The 23,556-nt window shown below is 45.1% G+C and overlaps 1 protein-coding gene across 1 annotated transcript in view; it reads right to left on the bottom strand.

Moving 5' to 3' along the window:
- DDX55 (DEAD-box helicase 55) overlaps positions 1-23,556 on the bottom strand; it is a 52,941-nt gene that overhangs the window by 8,509 nt on the left and 20,876 nt on the right. Inside the window, exons 4-9 of the mRNA XM_078667615.1 lie at positions 8,299-8,390; positions 7,749-7,811; positions 5,202-5,351; positions 2,989-3,178; positions 2,407-2,489; positions 1,208-1,339 (exon numbers count right to left, since the gene is read on the bottom strand). Of these exons, the coding sequence (XP_078523741.1) occupies positions 1,208-1,339; positions 2,407-2,489; positions 2,989-3,178; positions 5,202-5,351; positions 7,749-7,811; positions 8,299-8,390 (710 nt within the window). The remainder of the gene's footprint in view (positions 1-1,207; positions 1,340-2,406; positions 2,490-2,988; positions 3,179-5,201; positions 5,352-7,748; positions 7,812-8,298; positions 8,391-23,556) is intronic.

The raw sequence follows: 23,556 nt of genomic DNA, 5'->3' as shown, positions 1-23,556 counted from the left end.
TTAATTAGAACCAGTGTTGAGGTTCCCAGATAACACCATACCAATAGGGACAACATGTTCCAGCCTAAGACATTCATCTAACAATGTAATGGATTCTGAGGGTTCAGGTCATGATTTACAATGATATGTAGAAGGAAAATTGCAAAAACATCTGCAGTGAAAACTATGCAGCCCATCTGCCGCATTCTTTCTTAACACAATCTGTTTCTGTACAAAAAAAAGTTGCATTAAAGATAATTTTTCTTGAAGCACGAACGGTGCGTCCTGCTTGATGCACTAAACATTTTTAAGCACTGAAGCAGCTAAACTATCATGCTTAATATGTGTTCCCAAAGTGAGATTGACATACCTTTCATAACAACTGTATTTTCCACCTAATGAATGTTTTGATATTATTTAAGCATATGGCTTAAGCACCACTACACTTTTAATTAAGATATGCGATAATGGAAATGATCGCTTCTGGGTTTCACGCACGCAAACTTGAGAAAAACTACATGAAGAATCGATTGTATTAATTTATACACCAACCTTGGGCGCTCTTAAGTGCAGTGTAATTACCAAACCACGCATAGCCATAGACACAAACATTTGAAACACATCTGAAAGATTCCTCAATAATCAATAGTACACAAGTTATAAGTGTTTTGCATAATCTGAAGATAAGACAAAATGTATTATCAGGCAGCCAGCATTGTCCCAGTCATAGCGTTTTTTTGTTTAAAGCTATGTTACGAAGAAGGTGAAGGGAGGTGCGGGGATGGCGGGAGGGAGCGCCAGAGGCATGCAAGGGAAAATGATGATAGGGGTAGAAGAAATAGATCCTGAATGTGCTTGGTCCCTGCTCCACAGAAAGAGAATGAAGGGATGCTTGGCATGCAGTGGTCAATTAGAAGGTAGCACATAAAAGCGAGACAGAATCCAACAAACGGTATGCGCTGGGTGGGCTGCAAGTTACTTTTGTATACAATAGTCACAAGAGCACGTGCGCAAGCGCTCTTGCAGGCACGACCTAAAAATGAAGGACAGCCATACTGTTAAAAAATTTAATCTAAGGAGTAATGGAAAAGAAACAAATCACAAACTTATAAAGGATCACACCCATGATTTTTGGCAAATTTCATTCGTAGACATTGATTCAGACATGGTTACAGAAACTATAATAATTAGTATTTTGTTCATAGTGCAATTGATAAAGCACACATACCTGTCCAATTTCCGAAATTCAGTGAAGATTTTGTTACGCTTATCTTTCATTTTCCCATGAATGCTCATCAATTTCACATTCTTAACCAAGGCATCAATGATTTTTCCATAGTATTCCACACATGCACAAGTACTGTTGACCAAGAGGGAAACAATAAAAAATTTTTAAAAAATACTATTATAGTTCAATACTTTTTAGCCCATAATATGAGTCAGTAGATTTAGAAGTCCTTTTCTGATCATAAAACAAACATCGTTTGGTCTATTGCACATAATAAGGCTATTGTAAGCACAATTATAAAAAATATTCCACCTAAACAGTGCTGAAAAGTCTTTGAAAAGATCTTCCGTATTAGAGAATATAAATCAGGAGAAAGCAGCTGGCATATCCATTTTGAGTGCAGCTATCCAGTCAAATCTTTCAGTTTTTACACCAAGGATTTACTTGCTGTCAATTCACAGCTCACTGCTGCAAACATACCCAAGCGCTCATTACAAACGTGTTGCCATTAACAGATTAATCTTTCAAGCATGACCCTAAAGGGCCAAGATCAACATTTTTTTCTGATTGGTAGTCTGTGGGTAACAGTAACAGCCTAATGCCCTTTCCAGGTTAAACCCCTCAAGAACTAGATGTATTTGTGAATCAAAACTCACATTAAGGTTACCCAAATATATAGGACTAGCAGGTTGATTCGAATTTTGACCACAAACTCTCAAGTATGTGTCTCGCACATTCATCTCAACCATCCGATTAATTGACACCAACTTGTCTTCCAAAAGATGGAGAACCTGTATCTTGAGTTTCTGCAAGCGTCTCAAACTCCAAAGCTAACTAAAGCAATGTTTGAGGTTCAATCAATGGCAAAGCTACTTTGAGAAGCCTTCAAGTTAAACAAATGTAAATAGAGCATAGAGCATTATTGGCATTGAGCTTGCTTTCATACACAAATATCACATGAGCATGAAGGCTACAAAGCCATGCTTAACATCTGGCTTCAGGACAATTCAAATTAAGGGATTTAGCTTCTTTATATTTCACATGAATTGCATTTTTTATGTGCTCTGTCTCTGGAAGCCTTGCATTAACAAACTGGAACAGCTGCAGCACAACAGAATAAAATCGACTGTGTTCCAAGCACAGAACTTTGCTCCATAGCTAATCGACAATTGTCACTGAAGGATATTTAAGAAACCTACCTGAAGAAGACGAGATGTTTTTCCTGCTTATGTTGTCGAAGGAAGCCAACAAGGTGGTTAAACTTTTCATCTGCTTTGCAGATCTGTACAAGGAACAATCAACATACAAAAGGAAAAAATATAAGTGGAACATAAATTGTGATCAGTGGCACTCATAGACAGATTCCTAGGTTCAGAGCAATGTTTTATTTATATTAGCTTTTTTGTACTTAGTGTTTGAACAAACCACCCTCCCGTTCAGCAGTTAAGGAAATGACCAAACTGACCACGAGATCACCTCTTTCATCAAATAGGCAAAGGGTTTCACTAATGTAATTTATTTTTTTTAAAAAGGTTTAATTGATACCTTCGTCCCAACCCCCCTGGAAATCAGTCAATTGTCATGGAAATTTCTCAGGTATACCAAAGTCCTCCATCTCCACTGTCACAATCCTGGTAACACTTATCAGAAATGTAATAGTTCAAAAAACCTTACAAAGGCTTCAAAGCTACTATCTTAGGTTTTATTTTTAATTTCTTTGCTTTTTTGACAGACAAAGTAAGCAACTTAAAGATAATATAGTGAGTGAAGTTAGATCTTACCATGTAGAAGTTTTGAAGGCGTGCTGGAGTTTTCTGCGTGTTGCTGGCAGCGACACCTTTTTCTTTCACAGTAATCCGCACAGGATTGCGGAGACCTGCTCTGACCAGGTTCTCCACTTCTTGAGTCTGAGTTGCAGAAAACAGACCAGTTCTCCTCTGCTTTGGCAAAAAGTCCAGAATTGTATTTATACTGCAAACCAAAAAGATTTTTTACTTCACCATTTAAAGCGTATTTATGGTGTCAAATCGGTTTGACAGGATACATTTTACTGTGCCATGACAAGAAACACGTATCAGAATTGTTAAATGTGTAGATGTCCTACAGTTTGAGTAAGTCAAACATACAAATCAACTTTTATACCTGATCTAGTTTTGAAAATACATAATGGGATGAATAATGAAAGGGAGTTGTGGCATGGCATTAAACTGAAATTGAAAGCACAATGCAAACATATTTGCCTCTGTGTATCCTACTTGTGATTCTCCGACCACTAACAAAAAAGACCCACCACATCGGTCACCTTCACCACTGGCAACTGTACCGTCTTTGTAAAAAACTGTTTAGTTGGTGCACCCAGGCACGCACTTGTCTAACTTCCTTGTAATACATAGAAAATGCTCACTCTATATGTGACCCTCCACATCTAATCAAAAGAATAAAATGGGTCCCTCAAATCCACTTCTGGAAAAGTGACTTTTTGCCTCCAATTTACTTCAACTCACTTCATCCCGATGCAAAAAATACTCTGGAGCCATATACTAGCTGAGAGTAATGTGCATAAAACTCTTCATTCCTGACCATTTACCCTGTGCTAAAAAACTGAATTCGATCATTTGATTCATCCACATGTCCACTGATAACCAATGGTAGATCAACTTCCATATGAATTACAATAATATGCAAATCCACTTCCTACTAGACAAATGACTAAACAACACATAAATGGTCCAGCAAATGAATGAAAGCTTCTCTGCATGAATGAAGCCCGATCTTTGTAATGGTAGAAGCTGCGCCAGCCTCGATTGCTCTTTAGGTATTTAAACCTTAAACCCCTGCTTCTATGACTCAAAATCAGTAACGATGGCTCACTTTTTCACTCTGAAGTCTTGCTTTCTTCACAGTTCAACACAATAGTCAAGGAAATCAACTTTACGTTCTCCATACATCATAAAATCTTCTCTTTGCTTCAAGAGGACCATCAGTGGAGATGACAATAGCCCTCATCATATCGTGTGTGGATTAGTGCAATGTTGTCTACGAGGGTGTCCACAGGAAATTCATTTGCAAGTTACAAAGGATCCAGGACCACGAAGTAAGTCTGCCCAAACATCTGCAAATATGCCAGCATTAAGCCTGCACTAAAAGTGCTTTACTGGGTTCAGTAAACTCCAACAATAAATTCAGGGTTCTCTGCATGGTACATAAAGAACACTTGCCCAAAGGCCCAGAATATTTACAGAAAGTAGTTCCACACTCCACCCCAACCTAGCAACTTCTGATCATCATTCACCCACCTGATCCGTCAACAACGATTTAAGAGGATGAAACAAACTGTTTCATACAAAGGAATGCAAGGTCCAAGGTCGAGAAGCACTCTTCACCCCCTCCTTGAAATCCGAGCCGAACGACAATCAATTCAGAAAACTCCTTAAGACAGGACTATTTAGGTGTGCTTTCCTACCAAACACTGCTCAGTTCAGGAGTCACAACTGAAAATTTTCAGACACTGATTTTCTCTCATGTGATCAAACACTCACTGTCACACCTCCCTCCTCATACCGTACACTTGGTTTACTTCTGTAGTAATTGAGTGTAATATGCAGCGCTTTCTAAAATTCAAATCCAAAAGAAATAGAATGACTGCGGGTTCAAAAACATAAATGTTTTTCATTGCATTCCGCCCTAGCAAGGCAGGTACTGTGTTCTTTGCAAGTAAGGCAGGCAGGACGGTGCATATAACAGAAAGCAGTGTCAAGTCAGTGGAAGGTATCAGGGTTTCTCCTTTGGCACCTTCTTCCCGAGCACAGACGTTATTATTCTAAACTCCAAAGAATACTTGGTACACTCATTCCAGCACCACTGCCTGATTACTAAACATATAGCATTCCCAAAGTGCCTTTTTTACTGGCTAAGTTGTGAGTGTTTTGCACTATTCATCCAAGTGCTCTCAAACAGGACAATTTCTGGACTACTTAATTTTGCAAAAAAGTACCTTGCTTCAAATCCCATATCCAGGAGTCTGTCCGCCTCATCCAACACAAGGACATCGAGGGTTTTTACTCGGCTTGCTAGATCTAGTCCTTCGGACCTCCTTCTGAACATATCCACCAAACGACCAGGCGTGGCCACCATGATGTGTCCGCTAAGTATATATAAGGGAATCGTTGTTAATTTCTTTACAGAGCAATAGGGATTCTTTGCTAATTTTTAGTACGTTTTTACAGCAAATAGACCAATCTAGCATTTAAAAATATCACTGAGCATAAAGCCAAACATGATTTTCATTAAAAACATTATTCATCTATAACACTATATTAATTTGTTAGCAACGGACATATAGAGCAATGTTCTGCTTGTATTTTGCTATGCATTTCCGCTGGGACTCTAAGTCGGGACTTATGTAGTTGGTAGCGTAATAAAAACCCATAAATAAATGATAGGCTGAAAGTCTGATTGCAATTTCTGTACTTTGGAACACTTCCTCCCTATAAACATTAATTACCTGTACACACAAAGAAAGATTGCTTTTTCTTTGCATAGCACTCTGTTGAAGCTTAAGTCACTCAAAAACTTCCCTGGAGTTATTAACAGCTCTTCAATACCTTTGGAGATAATGATTACAGTATACAACAGCAAGTAAACTTGAACAAACAGAAAAATGTGATTGTTAGGGCAAGTCTTTGTCTGACATACCCTTCAATGAAAGAGCTTATTATTAAAGGAGGCACTATTCAGAAGGTTATCTTTCTGGCTTAAAATTTTCTTATGGGGGGATAATGCAAGTAATTCATCAGGCCCCAAAGAAAACTATCCAAGAGAACATATTGGACTGAATTACAAACAGATGCTCTAAAAACTACCCAACCATGGTTAAGACTAAAACTTGTATGGTGTGATACAACTTACTGAAAGCCTGAGCCCTGTAACTCCACGCAAAGCCGAACATAAACTTCAAGGGATCTCTTCTGGATAACCATTAGGTAATCTCAGAGACTACGATCCAGAGAAATGTCCATCTTCACGCTTGTGTAGATTTCGCACCAACCGTGTTTTTTTTAAGAATAAAACATGCGTTTGTCCATTTACGATCACACTACCTGTTCTGATTTAAACATCATTTCATTTCATGTGCAGTTTAAGATTTGATGGCGCTTTAGAATTGTTTGAATTTCTAGAGTTACTATGTTTATGAGATATACTTATTTTTGTTAGTCTATCACGTTACATACTAAGTGTATTACTTTTTACCATCTCAATAGATATGGCATTAGTGGACTATTGCAACAGCTAATTTCATTGTTACAGGGGCACAGAATATCATGGGTGGTTACACCCTTCAAGTAGTTCCTACAGTCTTTTTGGATTTAAACATTTCACATGCACTGAATAAATGTGTCACCCTGTGTCCACTTATTTATATTACAGGAATGCATTATAATGGAAGACAGACTAGTTGGCATTGATAAAGCTTGTTTATTGACATAGTATCTGCTCCTTGCCACATGCCTGTTTTGAAAACCCAATAAAACTCTGATTAGAAAATTCTTATTCTCAATGGGTCTTCTATAAATGAGTATACAAATTTGTAAAACGCAATTAAACTCTACTCCTACGAAGCTAAAACGAGACATAGCTAGTTGGAAAACGCTTCCCCTATCTCTATAGGCAAAGCGGCTCTTTTTAAAATGATGTCCTTGCACTGTTTTTTGTATGCCTTGCAAAACACATTGGACCCTGTCCCGATGGCATACTTTAAAGAAATCGTGGCCTCCAGAGGGACTTGTTGTGGGACGGGAAGCCACGCATCGCCATGCACAAGCTCACACTAAACTGGTACAATGGTCTACAGGGCCTGGAGTTGCCCCAAAAAATGGGTCCCAAATATGGAGCCCGTGGAACGGATACCGATGGGATATATGCAGTCTGCCACGTAGCATTGATCAGGATGATGCCCCTACCCGGTACTCACCCCTAAAATTCTATGTCGTAATGAGTGGTTGCTGATTGTCTTCACCATGTACGGTTATGGTGAATCCTCTGTACTGTATATCTTATGTTGATGAATGTTAATAAAAAGACTTTTAAATAAACGCTACACCTACATGTAAAGCAGGAGGAAGTATATTACTAATCACCAATGGGCATTTAATTATGAGATCCTGAAAAAAAAAATCTGCCACTGCGAATCTATCTGTAATGCTCCAATAGTTTGGATCATGTAGAAGGGCTTGACAGACCACTGCTCCCACAGATTGAGTTTGTATACATTGCAAACACTTTCAAGAGCATCTGTTTGTCCTGTGAAAAGTTAGTGCTGGATTAGGAATTCTGGATGCTGAAGCTTCCTCAAGCTGTACAGCAGAGTCATTAAACCTGCTCAAGCATGCAGTTGGTACAGACTCCCTGCTCATTTCTGACCTCTGTACTCTGACTGATACTTCAGAGAGCAAATTTTGAGGATAGTGATTGTACTTTTTCAGGACACATACACATTCTGAAGCATAAACAAAATGTAATGTAAATTACAGTAAATATATACCCGTGCTCTTTCAGCTTCTCGACATCCTCCGCTGGATTGCTGCCGCCAATCAAAAGGGTCTGGCTGAAACAAGATAGTGCTTAATGAAAAAATATAGAAATAATGTCAATCTTTAAACATCTTCCCTGTTAATGGTGAAGTGTCTCATTCCCTCCTTGCCTGAGCTGGTAATAGTGTGGGTGCAGCTGTGCCCCATAAAGAAAATGACACAGTCAGGCCAGAAAGCGTAGCTGCAGATTACTCCCAGCACATGCTCTATTGTCAAAGTAAATAAAAACATGGTGCACTAGACAAATATAAAGTGGTTTTAGGAGGACAGGCATAGAACCTTCACTTAAGTAATGTACTTTACGATACTCTGTTAAAAAAAAACAAAAAGAGTGAAATTATCTTCAAACTCACTTCAATGAGTACCAAGAAATTACATAGTAGTAACATCTATTATTTGTAGCACTTTCAAAGCGAAGAAGAGCAGGATGTTACAAAATATTTAAAAAACAATAAATTACTATTGTTAACCACCCAAAGGTTGATTAGAATAAGGACTCACCTAAATTGGGGAAAAGGTTTCATGAAATGGGCCAGCACCTCGTCAATTTGAATTGCCAGCTCTCTAGTTGGTGTAATAATAATGGCTCCCACCTACCACAATAAATAAAAAAAACACATAATTATGCTAATTTAAATTAGCTTCCAATGTAATCGCAGTTTGAGCACAAACAGAAATAAATAGATACATAGGATGCAAAATTAGGCAACTCCTTTCAGGAAATAAGAAACAGAACGCAAAAAGAGCACTTGAAATCACTTTAGCTGCAACTCTGTGTAACAATGCTTTAATCAGATAGTTAAAATCTGTAGAAAAATATAATATATATTTTTTAAGACAAACACTTTATAGAATTGTTAGTAGTACAGTGTAGGAGAGTAGGGTCTGCTATCCTATGGTCACCCCAAATTTTTGCTTTTTGCTTCACTGGTTTATGACTTAATGTGGCTGTGGGCCTGCTAATCAGACCCACAGCCTGCTGTTCTCTCTCTAAATTGTTACCTCTGTACTTTAGGTGCATAACGACATTGGAACTGGTTCACCTTATTGGCCCCTGTAACAGTGTACCCAGGTACCCAGGGCATAGGTGCTTCCAAGGCCTACCAGGGGCTGCAGCATGTATTATGCCACCCCTGGCCTGGCCTCCATATTTTGACACAACTGGCTGATCACTCAACTGGGGTAAGTCGGTGTAACCACCCCTTACTTAGGTGTAGTATGCCTATACCTAACCTAAAATGGACACATATGTTCCTATCAGTCACTCCTATCAAAGGCCTCATCAATCCTGGAGGCAGAGTGCTTGGAAATATGTGAGATGGTGCTCTGGCATGAGCTGAGCCTGTCTGCAGCTTTCGGAACCATGTCCTTTAGCTGTTTCATGATACTGCCATACCATATACTCTTAAGTGCATTATGAACCTCGCGGTTAAATGCTATCTTGGGTTTGGCTTTATCAAAACATGTCGAGTAAGGTGTCATACGAATTGGAATACTACCCCCTCGCCAGTTCTGGCGACGGGGGTAGCATTCCACCCTTCTAGAGGGACACGACATGTACCTAGCCTGAACCCCGGTTAAAGTTAAACAGAGCCTCAGCATCACAAAATGGATGCTGCCACCACAGACACAAGTCTGACCTCCTGCTGCTGGGAGTCCTTCCAGCGAGGGCAGCTTGGACAAAGGGTTTCCTGCCTGGGGAGGTGCTAGCACCACTCCAGACAGGATTTTGTGTATTGGGTAGGACAGGGCTGAATAGAATCAGACATGCCTGGGGCACACAAGGTGTCCCTGTGCATAGGCCAGTTCAAACCGGTGCTGGGGCTTTCCAGCCCCAGTCCTGGCGCGAAACTGGACAAAGGAAAGGGGGTGTAACCACCCCCCTTCCTGGTTCCACCCAGAGGAGGGACCTAGTAGGTGATCCGGCCCCCCAGATTCGAATAAGAGTGGGAGCTGTGTCCTGAGACTTCAGATCATCCTGAATCAACTTGAAATACAGAAGAAGACTGGACTTCGACATTCTGCTGCACAGAAGACGGAAGAGAATCTCCCTTGTGGCCAAGGAGTGACCACCCTGTGAACACAGGCACCAACCAGCAACTCGACGTCTGCTTTGCCGCCGCCTCCCGCCGGAGCCCGAGCCCAGAGCCTGACAAGACCCAGACTCCCAGACTTCTCACAGCCCGATCCACAGTCCCTGCAAAGAAGGGACCCGTGGAGGCACCGAGAGACGTGGGACCGGACCTCTTGAAAGACCCCCGAGAAGCTGACTGCGCAGCACCTGAGGCACCCTCGACGCTGTGCTTTGGGGTTTGAGAAGCCCCAACCTCGAGCAGCCCTTGCACCGAAGATCAGCCCCCCAGCATCTCCACGATCTGCGTGGGGCCCTTTTGCACCGTGCCACTCGACGCGCCATCCCGGCCACTTGCCACGTGGCTAGCGGCCATCTTGGCGACGAAAACGACAAACTACACCGCTGGTCTGGTTGCTCCAGATTGGCCCTTGCTCCCCTGAAAAGGAGCCCCCGCTCTGACCTTGCTGGTCCGAGTGAGAAGCTTGAATCACTTCCTGCATGGCTTGCTTTAGCCAAGGCCTGTTTGCTCCAATCAAGTTGCCGACACCGCCATCAGCGAGAGCCTACGTGGGACAGCTCGTGACCGACTCCTGGACGTCCTTGACCTCTTCGTGTCCACATGGCTGCAGAGAGAAACTTCACGACATCACCTGTTTGCACCCGACATCGCCTGGTTCCTTCCTGGTTCCACGGTAGTCACTGGCTAGTGACTTTGAACATTGTCCCCTCTGCTTTCAGGTCTTCACCTCTTCAGATCCACCCTTGGATCCACCGGAACTCTTCACATCGAGCCGCCTGCAGCATCTTCAGCTCCAAGCACCATCGACCTGCGTGACGAAACCAGACACTACTTCGACCCTGTGCACCCGCTTCCTGTGGGTGAGGTAACTCAGCAACGCCGGTGTTCCCACACTGGTATACACCTCTAGTGTCTGTGTCTAAAGTTTCATCCTTCTAGGTCACTCGGAAGGTTCCTTAATAACTAACTTTGTAACTTTTACGCACCATTGACATTGCATTGGTAAAGCGTGCACTTTCCGCACTGCACCCGAGTCCCGCGGGCCTTTCCCGACTTCTTCACTGCTAGTCCCGAACAGCTCCAGCGATTCCCCAGGCCCTAGGCCTCTTCACTTTCCCCATAGGGGTTCTTATACCACTATTTTAGTATATGGTTTAAGTGGCCCCTAGGGCTCATCCATAATTGTGCAACTTTTGTGTATTTAAACTGTGTTTTGTTTTAACGCATTTGCTTCTGTGCTCATAAAGAGTATCAGGGATATTTGTAGAAATAAAGCTATATATATTTTCAATATATATCTGTGTGGTGTCCTTTCATTTGGTATTCAAGGGGATTGTGTATGGTAAAACAGCTTGTTTCACATGCCTTTACAGAGTTTAGCCTAAGACTGCTTAGTCCATGCTACCCCTAGGATAGCTTGTCTATAAGGTTGACTTTACAACCTGCACCATAAGGGTTGCTTGGCATGGTACAAGGTGATCACTAGAACTAGTGAGCATCATATACCAGGCCAACTTCTCACATTGGTGAGCAGCGGATTGGGATTTGAGCTTGCTGTTGTTTTACCATTACAATCTTTGAAAATATCATTTGAAAGATCATACAGGTACCTGATAGGTACACTAAAACAAGACTAGATATACTTAAGTTCTACTGAACTTAGTTGTTGTAGAGGATAGGGAGTAGCACACCCCGACTACAACTACTAGATAGGTTTTGTAGGAAAACACAAGTGTAGGTAGATTGCAACACATCCACCACACTAGAGCAATGTCTGGAGCAGAGGGATCCACTGGAACCATCTCTGTTGAGAGTGACCCTCCAAGGGCACCATCCAAATTTGCTATCTTTCCATTTAAGGAACTGAGGCAACTGTGTTCCATGAGAGGAATCAAAACAGGTCCTACTCCTACAGCAGGACACCTCAGAGAGCTGTTAGACCAGTCTGAAGCTCTAAAGAACTCCAAACCAGGCCCCTCAGGGACTGGAGATGGAGGCTCTCCCACTGAAGATGATAACCCTGATGCCCCTGCCCCTGTCATCCAGATAGATGAGGAAGACCAGACCCCTGGGAATACTCAGCCTGAGGAAGAAGAAGAGGAGGAGGAGGAGGAGGAGGAAGAAAGTGATTCTGATGATGGTAGAAATAGCCAGGTGTTAGTCAGCAGGCTTAACCAGGCTAACCTAAGCTTATTTGGGACTGAAGGTGGGTCCAACCCATTCAGACCCCCAAATGGACTTAACCAGGAGCATAGGAGGAGGAGGAATCACTCAGGTGAGTCCAATACTTCCCATGTTTCTAGAGGTTCTCATGGCAACTCCAGAAGGGAGTTGACTAGCCCTCAGAGAAGGGAACATGAGGCCAAAATGAGAGAGGCTGAACTTAGGATCCAGAGGCAAGAGTTAGAAGTTGCCCTGGCCAAAGAGAAACTTGCTAGAGCAAGGCAGCCTAGAGAGAGTGGATTAGAATCCACTGGTGGCAGCACTATCCCTAAGGATAAAGACAGGTCCTATGACAATAGAAACCTGAGTAAGATTGTGCCCCCCTACAAAGTTGGGGATGATATCCACAAATGGATGACTGCACTTGAGAGAGCTTGCAAAGTACAGCAGGTCCCTCAGGAGCAGTGGGCAGCAATCGTGTGGCTCTCCTTTGAAGGTAGAGGCCGAGACAGACTCCTCACAGTTAGTGATGGGGATTCTAGAAACTACCTGGTCCTGAAGAGTGCTCTGATTGATGGGTTAGGCTTAACCACTGAACAGTACAGGTTAATGTTCAGAGACACCCAGAAGACACAGACTCAGGACTGGTCTGAATTTGTTGAATGTGCCACTAAGGCTCTGGAGGGCTGGTTGCTGGGAAGTAAGGTTACAGACTATGAAGGATTGTACAATTTGCTTATGAGAGAACAGATTTTAAATAACTGTCAGAACCAGCAGTTGCATCAACATTTGGTTGACTCAGATCTAACCTCTCCCCAAGAATTGGGAAAGAGGGCAGACAAATGGGTTAGAACCAGAGTTAAGCAAAAGAACCAGAACCAGGGTGGTGACCAAAAGAAAACAGACCAGAAGGGTGGGGAGCAGAAAGCTAAAGACCAGAAGTCTTCAACAGGGCCCCAAACTAATACTGAGGGTGGGTCCCAAACTTCCAAGAAGAAGAAGAAAGAAGGTCAAAGAAAACCCTGGTGTAGCTTTTGCAAAAACACCACTCACTGGACAAGTGATTGTAAAAAGGGTGGAGCCCCCAACACTGCAGCCCCTAAGGCACCTGCACCCACTAGTACAGTTGGCAGTGTTGGTCCACAGACTAAGGGGGTAGTGGGTATCACCTTGGGAACTGATGGAGATTCTGACCTAGTCAGAATCCCCACACAGGCTGTTCTGATTTGTGATGGGGAGATTGATTTTTCCCCTACTGTCAGTCCCAATAATTTGGGCAAGTACAGACAGACACCTTTAATTAATGAAAAAGTGGCTCAAGCATACAGGGACACATGTGCCAGTGTCACTATGGTGACGCCTAGCTTTGTGGACCCTGGACAGTACATACCATGTGATAATTACCTGGTGACCAATGCCAGCAATGTCACTACTACACATAGTGTGTCAATTGGTAACTTTTCCTGGGGAGGGGTAACTGGCCTAAAAAGAGTTGTGGTTAGTGCTGATCTCCCAGTAGAATGTTTGTTGGGCAATGACCTGGAGAGCTCTCTATGGTCAGATGTTGAGTACAGGACTCATGCAGAGATGTTAGGGATATCATCACATGTCCTTGCTGTGACCAGGTCACAGGCCAAAAAGTGCCTCTCTGAACCTCAGGTCTTGGATCCTGGAACAATGGACTAAGTACCTTCCAAGACAGAGACAAGGAACAGGAGGGTAAAGGCTGTGCCTTCCCAAATGCCTACAAGTGAGGATCAGCCTTCACAGGAAGATGATTCTGAGACCCCTGAAGGAACTGTCCCTATAGAGCTTGAACCTGATCGGGTTGAGTTTCTGGGGACAGGGGGACCTTCTAGGGCAGACTTGGGGCAGGCTCAGTTATCCTGTCCTTCTCTTGAACCCCTCAGACAGCAGGCTGCTGCTGAGGCTGCTGGGAATGCTCAAGGTACCCATAAGGTTTATTGGGATGATGGGCTCCTTTATTCAGAGGGTAGAGACCCCAAGCCTGGTACAACCAGGAGGTTGGTCATACCTCTGCAATTTAGGGGCTTCCTTCTTTCCTTGGCACACGATATTCCCTTAGCAGGACACCTAGGCCAGAACAAAACATGGGACAGACTTGTCTGTCACTTTCACTGGCCTCACATGTCAGAAGATACAAAGGAGTTTTGTCGCTCCTGTGTAACCTGCCAAGCAAGTGGCAAAGCAGGTGGTACCACAAAGGCCCCCCTAATACCATTACCTGTGGTGGGGGTGCCCTTTGAAAGGGTAGGGATTGACATTGTTGGACCAATGGATCCCCCTACAGCATCTGGGCACAGATTCATACTGGTGGTGGTGGACCATGCCACCAGGTACCCAGAGGCAATTCCACTTAGGACCACAACAGCTCCTGTTGTGGCCAGGGCCTTACTTGGAGTTTTCTCCAGAGTGGGGGTTCCTAAGGAGGTAGTATCTGATAGAGGTGCAAACTTCATGTTAGGATACTTGACAGCTATGTGGAAGGAATGTGGTGTCAACTATAAGTTCACCACTCCCTATCATCCACAATGCAATGGGCTTGTTGAGAGATTCAACAAGACCCTAAAGGGCATGATCAAAGGATTACCTGAGAAGCTCAGGCGAAGATGGGATATCCTTCTGCCCTGCCTTCTGTTTGCTTACAGAGAGGTCCCACAAAAAGGTGTTGGCTTCAGCCCCTTTGAATTGTTGTTTGGACACCCTGTAAGAGGACCCCTGTGTCTGGTGAGGGAAGGATGGGAGTTACCTCTCAAAAAGCCCAAGCAAGACATAGTGGACTATGTACTTGGTCTCCGCTCCAGGATGGCTGAGTATATGGAGAAGGCATCCAAAAACCTTGAGGCTAGCCAGGAATTACAGAAAGCCTGGCATGACCAAAAGGCTGTCCTGACTGAGTATCAGCCTGGACAGAAGGTATGGGTGTTGGAGCCAGTGGCCCCAGCAGCACTCCAAGACAAATGGTCTGGACCCCATACAATCCTTGAGAAAAAGGGAGAGGTTACCTACTTGGTGGACCTTGGAACTCCCAGGAGCCCCCACAGGGTGCTCCATGTTAACAGGCTGAAAGCATATGTTGACAGGAGAGACATGGGCTTGCTCATGGCTACAGATGAGGGGCAGGAGGAAGAGAGTGACCCTCTCCCAGACCTGCTGACTCAGAATCCTGAGGATGGCTCAGTTGATGGTGTGGCCTTAGATGGCAGCCTCACTGAACATCAGCAACATGACTGTAGACAGGTTTTGCAGTCATATCGACATATGTTCTCCCTGACACCCAGTCAGACTAACTGGTGTACCCATGTGGTGGACACTGGTGATAGTCTTCCTGTAAAGACCATGTCAGAGACTGTATCAAGGCTGAGGTGCAAAAGATGCTGGAGTTAGGTGTCATTGAGCCTTCAGAGAGTCCCTGGGCTAGCCCAGTGGTTCTGGTCCCCAAACCTCACACCAAAGATGGAAAGAGAGAGATGAGGTTCTGTGTGAATTACAGAGGACTCAATGCTGTCACCAGGACAGATGCACACCCAATTCCAAGGGCAGATGAGCTCATAGACAAATTGGCTTCTGCCAAGTATTTGAGCACATTTGACTTGACAGCTGGCTACTGGCAAATCAGGTTAGCTGAGGAGTCTAAGGCCAAGACAGCATTTTCTACCCCCAGTGGGCATTACCAGTTTGTGGGGATGCCCTTTGGTTTGAAAAATGCCCCTGCCACCTTCCAAAGGTTGGTGAATCAAGTCCTTACTGGGTTGGATGACTTTTGTGCAGCATATCTGGACGATATTGCTGTCTTTAGCTCCACCTGGGAGGATCACCTGGTCCACCTGAAGGAAGTGCTAGAGGCTCTGCAAAAGGCAGGCCTCACTATCAAGGCAACCAAGTGCCAGATAGGGCAGAGTAAGGTTGTGTACTTGGGCCACCTTGTGGGTGGAGGCCAAGTTCAACCACTGGAGAGTAAGATTCAGACCATAAAGGACTGGACTCCTCCAACTACCCAGACTCAGGTCAGAGCTTTCTTGGGCCTGACTGGGTACTACAGGAAGTTTGTTAAGAACTATGGGTCCATTGTGACTCCTCTTAATGATCTGACATCCAAGAAGATGCCCAAAAAGGTTCAGTGGACAGAATACTGTCAAAAGGCATTTGATGACCTGAAGAAGCCCATGTGCTCTGCACCTATCCTGAAGAGTCCTGACTACTCAAGAGAGTTTATTGTCCAAACAGATGCTTCTGAGTTGGGAGTGGGAGCTGTGCTTTCACAACTTAATGTAGATGGTCAAGACCAGCCCATTGCTTTTATTAGCAGAAGGCTGACCCCCAGAGAGAAACGTTGGTCAGCCATTGAGAGGGAGGCCTTTGCTGTGGTGTGGGCCCTGAAGAAGTTGAGACCATACTTGTTTGGCACTCACTTCAAGATTCAGACCGACCATAAGCCCCTCTTATGGCTTAATCAGATGAAGGGTGAAAACCCCAAACTGCTCAGGTGGTCCATTTCCCTACAGGGGATGGACTTTACAGTGGAGCACCGCCCAGGGACTGACCATGGTAATGCAGATGGTCTCTCCAGGTACTTCCACTTAGAACATGAAGACACAACTGGTCAAGGTTAGTCTAATGTCCCTGCGTTTGGGGGGGGGGGGGGTTGTGTAGGAGAGTAGGGTCTGCTATCCTATGGTCACCCCAAATTTTTGCTTTTTGCTTCACTGGTTTATGACTAAATGTGGCTGTGGGCCTGCTAATCAGACCCACAGCCTGCTGTTCTCTCTCTAAATTGTTACCCATGTACTTTAGGTGCATAACGACATTGGAACTGGTTCACCTTATTGGCCCCTGTAACAGTGTACCCAGGTACCCAGGGCATAGGTGCTTCCAAGGCCTACCAGGGGCTGCAGCATGTATTATGCCACCCTTGGCCTGGCCTCCATATTTTGACACAACTGGCTGATCACTCAGCTGGGGTAAGTCGGTGTAACCACCCCTTACTTAGGTGTAGTATGCCTATACCTAACCTAAAATGGACACATATGTTCCTATCAGTCACTCCTATGGAAGGCCTCATCAATCCTGGAGGCAGAGTGCTTGGAAATATGTGAGATGGTGCTCTGGCATGAGCTGAGCCTGTCTGCAGCTTTCGGAACCATGTCCTTTAGCTGTTTCATGATACTGCCATACCATATACTCTTAAGTGCATTATGAACCTCGCGGTTAAATGCTATCTTGGGTTTGGCTTTATCAAAACATGTCGAGTAAGGTGTCATACGAATTGGAATACTACCCCCTCGCCAGTTCTGGCGACGGGGGTAGCATTCCACCCTTCTAGAGGGACACGACATGTACCTAGCCTGAACCCCGGTTAAAGTTAAACAGAGCCTCAGCATCACAAAATGGATGCTGCCACCACAGACACAAGTCTGACCTCCTGCTGCTGGGAGTCCTTCCAGAGAGGGCAGCTTGGACAAAGGGTTTCCTGCCTGGGGAGGTGCTAGCACCACTCCAGACAGGATTTTGTGTATTGGGTAGGACAGGGCTGAATAGAATCAGACATGCCTGGGGCACACAAGGTGTCCCTGTGCATAGGCCAGTTCAAACCGGTGCTGGGGCTTTCCAGCCCCAGTCGTGGCGCGAAACTGGACAAAGGAAAGGGGGTGTAACCACCCCCCTTCCTGGTTCCACCCAGAGGAGGGACCTAGTAGGTGATCCGGCCCCCCAGATTCGAATAAGAGTGGGAGCTGTGTCCTGAGACTTCAGATCATCCTGAATCAACTTGAAATACAGAAGAAGACTGGACTTCGACATTCTGCTGCACAGAAGACGGAAGAGAATCTCCCTTGTGGCCAAGGAGTGACCACCCTGTGAACACAGGCACCAACCAGCAACTCGACGTCTGCTTTGCCGCCGCCTCCCGCCGGAGCCGGAGCCCAGAGCCTGACAAGACCCAGACTCCCAGACTTCTCACAGCCCGATCCACAGTCCCTGCAAAGAAGGGACCCGTGGAGGCACCGAGAGACGTGGGACCGGACCTCTTGAAAGACCCCCGGTGGAGGCACCGAGAGACGTGGGACCGGACCTCTTGAAAGACCCCCGAGAAGCTGACTGCGCAGCACCTGAGGCACCCTCAACGCTGTGCTTTGGGGTTTGAGAAGCCCCAACCTCGAGCAGCCCTTGCACCGAACATCAGCCCCCCAGCATCTCCACGATCTGCGTGGGGCCCTTTTGCACCGTGCCACTCGACGCGCCATCCCGGCCACTTGCCACGTGGCTAGCGGCCATCTTGGCGACGAAAACGACAAACTACACCGCTGGTCTGGTTGCTCCAGATTGGCCCTTGCTCCCCTGAAAAGGAGCCCCCGCTCTGACCTTGCTGGTCCGAGTGAGAAGCTTGAATCACTTCCTGCGTGGCTTGCTTTAGCCAAGGCCTGCTTGCTCCAATCAAGTTGCCGACACAGCCATCAGCGAGAGCCTACGTGGGAAAGCTCGTGACCGACTCCTGGACGTCCTTGACCTCTTCGTGTCCACGTGGCTGCAGAGAGAAACTTCACGACATCACCTGTTTGCACCCGACATCGCCTGGTTCCTTCCTGGTTCCACGGTAGTCACTGGCTAGTGACTTTGAACATTGTCCCCCCTGCTTTCAGGTCTTCATCTCTTCAGATCCACCCTTGGATCCACCGGAACTCTTCACATCGAGCCGCCTGCAGCATCTTCAGCTCCAAGCACCATCGACCTGCGTGACGAAACCCGACACTACTTCGACCCTGTGCACCCGCTTCCTGTGGGTGAGGTAACTCAGCAACGCCGGTGTTCCCACACTGGTATACACCTCTAGTGTCTGTGTCTAAAGTTTCATCCTTCTAGGTCACTCGGAAGGTTCCTTAATAACTAACTTTGTAACTTTTACGCACCATTGACATTGCATTGGTAAAGCGTGCACTTTCCGCACTGCACCCGAGTCCCGCGGGCCTTTCCCCGACTTCTTCACTGCTAGTCCCGAACAGCTCCAGCGATTCCCCAGGCCCTAGGCCTCTTCACTTTCCCCATAGTGGTTCTTATACCACTATTTTAGTATATGGTTTAGGTGGCCCCTAGGGCTCATCCATAATTGTGCAACTTTTGTGTATTTAAACTGTGTTTTGTTTTAACGCATTTGCTTCTGTGCTCATAAAGAGTATCAGGGATATTTGTAGAAATAAATCTATATATATTTTCAATATATATCTGTGTGGTGTCCTTTCATTTGGTATTCAAGGGGATTGTGTATGGTAAAACAGCTTGCTTCACATGCATTTACAGAGTTTAGCCTAAGACTGCTTAGTCCATGCTACCCCTAGGATAGCTTGTCTATAAGGTTGACTTTACAACCTGCACCATAAGGGTTGCTTGGCATGGTACAAGGTGATCACTAGAACTAGTGAGCATCATATACCAGGCCAACTTCTCACATACAGCTGGTCGTATAAGTCTCAATGAAACTGGGGCAAATCTGTAGAAACATCAACAATGTTTCAATAGTGAAACTTATTTCAAAATTCTTAAAATTATATGTAAGAGGTCATTCAATTAGCCAAGTAATGGTTACTGAAAAGAAAAATTATTTGAGTTAATCAGTAAATCATTAAAAAATAAGAGCAAATTATCTCTATACAATGCAGAGGTGAAGAAGATCCTGGCAAAGTGTTGGCCCCATGATTAGTTAGGGTGATCAGGTCACTAATTCACCCAAATCAGTCTGGCTTTATGCCAGGAAGTAACACGGCGCTTAACGTGCAACAGCTGCACAGGGAATGGAAGAGTGTGTCAAAAATCTGTTAGGTAGTGGTCATGCTATCACTAGACGCGCGGATGGCCTTTAAAACGGTGGAATGGCCCTTTATGTACACATTCTTAGAAAAGCTGGGATTCAGTCCCTATTTCATCTCCTGGATCCAACTGTTCTACTCGAACCTCCTCCCTAAGGTGGTGGTAAATGGAGGCACATCAGCACCATTTCCCTTCAGTGGGGCATGGGGCAGGGTTGTCCACTCTACCCCCTGATTTTCGCTTCAATCCATGACCCACTGGCGGCTTAGATATGGAGCGATTCCTTGATTAGGGCGTTAAGATGGACTGCAGACCAACAAGATCGGATCTCCCTTTACGCGGATGACATCCTGCTGAATGTTGCCAACCCCTCCTCCACACTTGACAGGGTAATGCACATATTTGCACTCTATCGTAAATACTCTGGTTACACTATCAACTAGAATAAGACCTTGATTTATGTCCTTCATGGGGAGTCCCCAGTTCTCCCCAACGACTGAGGCCAGGGTGGTTGCGGAGGGATTTCGTTACCCTGGCATCTTTATAACAAGAGAACCTGATGCATTTTACACCCAGAACTATGAGCCCCCAATCACACGCTTGAGGAGGGACGTGCAAGACCAGATTGCCTCTTTCCTTTCTGGGAAAAGTGGCTTAATTTAGAATGATGGCCCGCCCTAGATTTCTGTATGTGCTTCAAAACACACCCTCTCCAATACCACAGTCTTACTTCCACACCAGATATAGTGTGGCCCGTGGACTATTTTGGAACGGGGTATCGCTTGAATAGCACTACAGAAATTAGACAAGGGGTATTACGATGATGGAATGGCCTTCCCCGATACACAGAAAGATTACTGGGCGTCACAACTAATCGTTTATGACTGGGTGCACTTCCCGGAAGATGAACCAGCTTACAGGATGGATAGGAGAAACATGCACTTTGGGGGTTATTTGCAAGCCATCTATGGGATGCAGGCTGCACATCCCTTTTCAACTCTACGGGCGTCACTATCTCCTTGTGGCACACAGCACTAGCCACTATGTGTTGGCGAGTAAAGATTACTCAGCACACACCCTCGTGGGACACAGCACAACTTGGTACTCTGGCCCTTCGGAGGGGCTTCAACAAGTGGGACCTTATAAGTCTGTCTCAGATGGGTGACTTGTGGAGAAATGAGGAAGTGCTCGCCTATGCTGAACAGCAAACGAGGCCTATAGATATTTGCAAATCCGCCATGCCCTTTATAGTGTAATTCCGAATGAAGAACACCCTCCTGAGTCCTCCCCTCTCGTAAACATTACTGGATGACTACCTATCCAAAAAGGAAATTTCACTTACATACCAGAAACTGTTAACTAACTCCCCCAATAAATACTATGATGTGAGTGCAAGAGGCCTGAGAGAGGGACCTGACTGGTTTGGAGGAGGACACGTGGCCTCAGACACTGGCTTCCTCACATGCGGTGGTCATACACTCGAGCTTTCGTCTCATACAGCTTAAGATCCTTCATAGGGGTTACTATGCAGCCACAACACTAGTGAAAATGAGTAAAATAGATGTGACACTCTGCCCCAAGAAGTGTGGACAAAAAGAGATGTTTTATCATATCATATGGAGCTGCACAGTGCTCCAGGGGTTCTAGGTTGCGGTGGTAGAATGTCTTAATAGTCTTTGTGGAGGTGGGTTGGACCCCTCCACAAAATGGTGTCTCCTGAATGTTTGGGCTGAAACAGATCTCACCAGAATGGACTGCCTCTGGTCTACGGTGGGAATGATGGTGGCCAAACGCAACATAGCCAGGCTTTGGGGTGCTGATACTGCACCACAACTAAGTGACTAGCAGTGGCATAACACAGGCCCGCAGCCCATGCGGTCCGGGGAGGCCCCCCTCAGCACAGTACTCTGGCCTGAGAGCTCCGGATTAAATCTGAAGAGGGGGCCCCTCCATGTACCTTGCAGTGGGCCCCCTCAACTTTCGTTACACCACTGGTGACTGGAAGAGGGACGTGGACTGGTACATGCTAGAGGAAAAGGCAGTCTATGAAAATAGGGGTTGTCAGAACAAATGGACCAAAGTATAGGGGAAATGAAATGCTCATCAAGGGAACCTATGTACTCCTGTTGCAAGTGCCACTCAAAACACTTGGGACTAGGAGAGGATAGACATTTTTCTGTTTAAAGAGTTGCTGGGGATAGGACAGGGAAACAAGAGACCTTGATTGAAAACTTACTGCTACATGCCAATGTATCTTTTTTACCTTTATGCTTGTACCAAATTCCACCGGGTTTCTTTTTGCTTTACATGCAAATAAAAATTATTATTTTTAAAAAAGGGCAAAATGTATTGCTATTTTGAGCAGAACACACAGTAAAATCAAATAAACAAAATGTTACACTAGGAGCTAAATAAAAAGGCAAAAGACAGACTAACACTGGTAACTACTGCATCAGTGTCATATCAAAAACTTGAATTGCTTACAACAAATGGGACATGTCCGTTTGGGTGTCAAGATAGGCTTGACTAATTTACATGTAGGTTATAAAATATCAGAGGTGGCCCAGATCTTTCAAGTAAAACATAATTAATTAGTTAAGCTTCTAAGAAGTGTTTGATTGGTTCATATGCTCCGTCCATCACCACCCCCTTTTGTACCGCTTTGGCCGCCATAAGTGTGGCAGGGTATGCTCAGACGCGAGTGCCTTGCTCACTTTGCCACTGGATTCAAGCAAGCCGGGCTGAAGACGGCTGTAATGCCAGAAACCGGTCCTCGGAAGCTTGTTTCCGGTCCAGGGAAGGCATGGCTTGGCAGTTCGGGCTGGACTGTTCCCATGAGGCACAGGGTCAGACTGATTTGCATATGGCCATGTCTGAACTGGGGTGGCAGAGTGGGCTGAAGAACGGTGATGGATTAAACCCAGATCTTTTGACTGGGTGTGAGTGTTTGATTGGTTCATATGCTCCGTCCATCACCACCCCCTTTTGTACCACTTACTAGAGCCTGGTCATTTTTGCCAGCTCCTCTTGTGGCAGGGAGGCCAGTGATAAATCCCTGTGTATGCCCAAGAATGCAGTGAGGATGTGCATGTGAAAAATTGAAAGGGAAAAATGGGGCTCCCCTTCACCAGGTAAGTCCCCCTACAGGGTTGTTGATTTCCCTTCTACTCACAGAAGCTTACAGCTTTGGGTGCGCAACAGACATCTCCATTATCTTCTGCTGTCTCTGTTCTGCGTGAGGGAAGATTGCCATGCCGGTAGTTGAGCATCACGTTTCCAATCAGTCCTAATTGTTGCAAGTAGATACACAGCGACGTATTGGCCCAAAAACAACATTTTGTGCATGTCAAGAAGTTGGGATACGAAAGTGGGTAACCGGAGTCCACAAGCTACATTTTTAACACTAGACAAGATTGTGCTGTAACTGCTGGGTGCATGAAGGAAGCTTGCATAGATAGACTGCGCAGCACATGGGTTGTATGTATGCGTGAGTTTATGTTAAGCTTGCACAGCAGCTGCTAGTGATGTGTGTTTGTCTATATAAATGTGGGGTCTGCATTGCACTGCACTTGTGTGTATTTGGGTAATGTTAGCACTGCTACCAGTGCTTGTGCTGTACCTGTTTGTGATGTAAGGAAAACGTAGGCTGCTGCTGTTGCAAGTACTATACTTATTTTTTTGT

Source organism: Lissotriton helveticus, chromosome 11, assembly GCF_964261635.1.
Source record: "Lissotriton helveticus chromosome 11, aLisHel1.1, whole genome shotgun sequence".
Lineage (NCBI taxonomy): Eukaryota > Metazoa > Chordata > Amphibia > Caudata > Salamandridae > Lissotriton > Lissotriton helveticus.
This window is presented reverse-complemented; position numbering and strand designations above follow the sequence as displayed.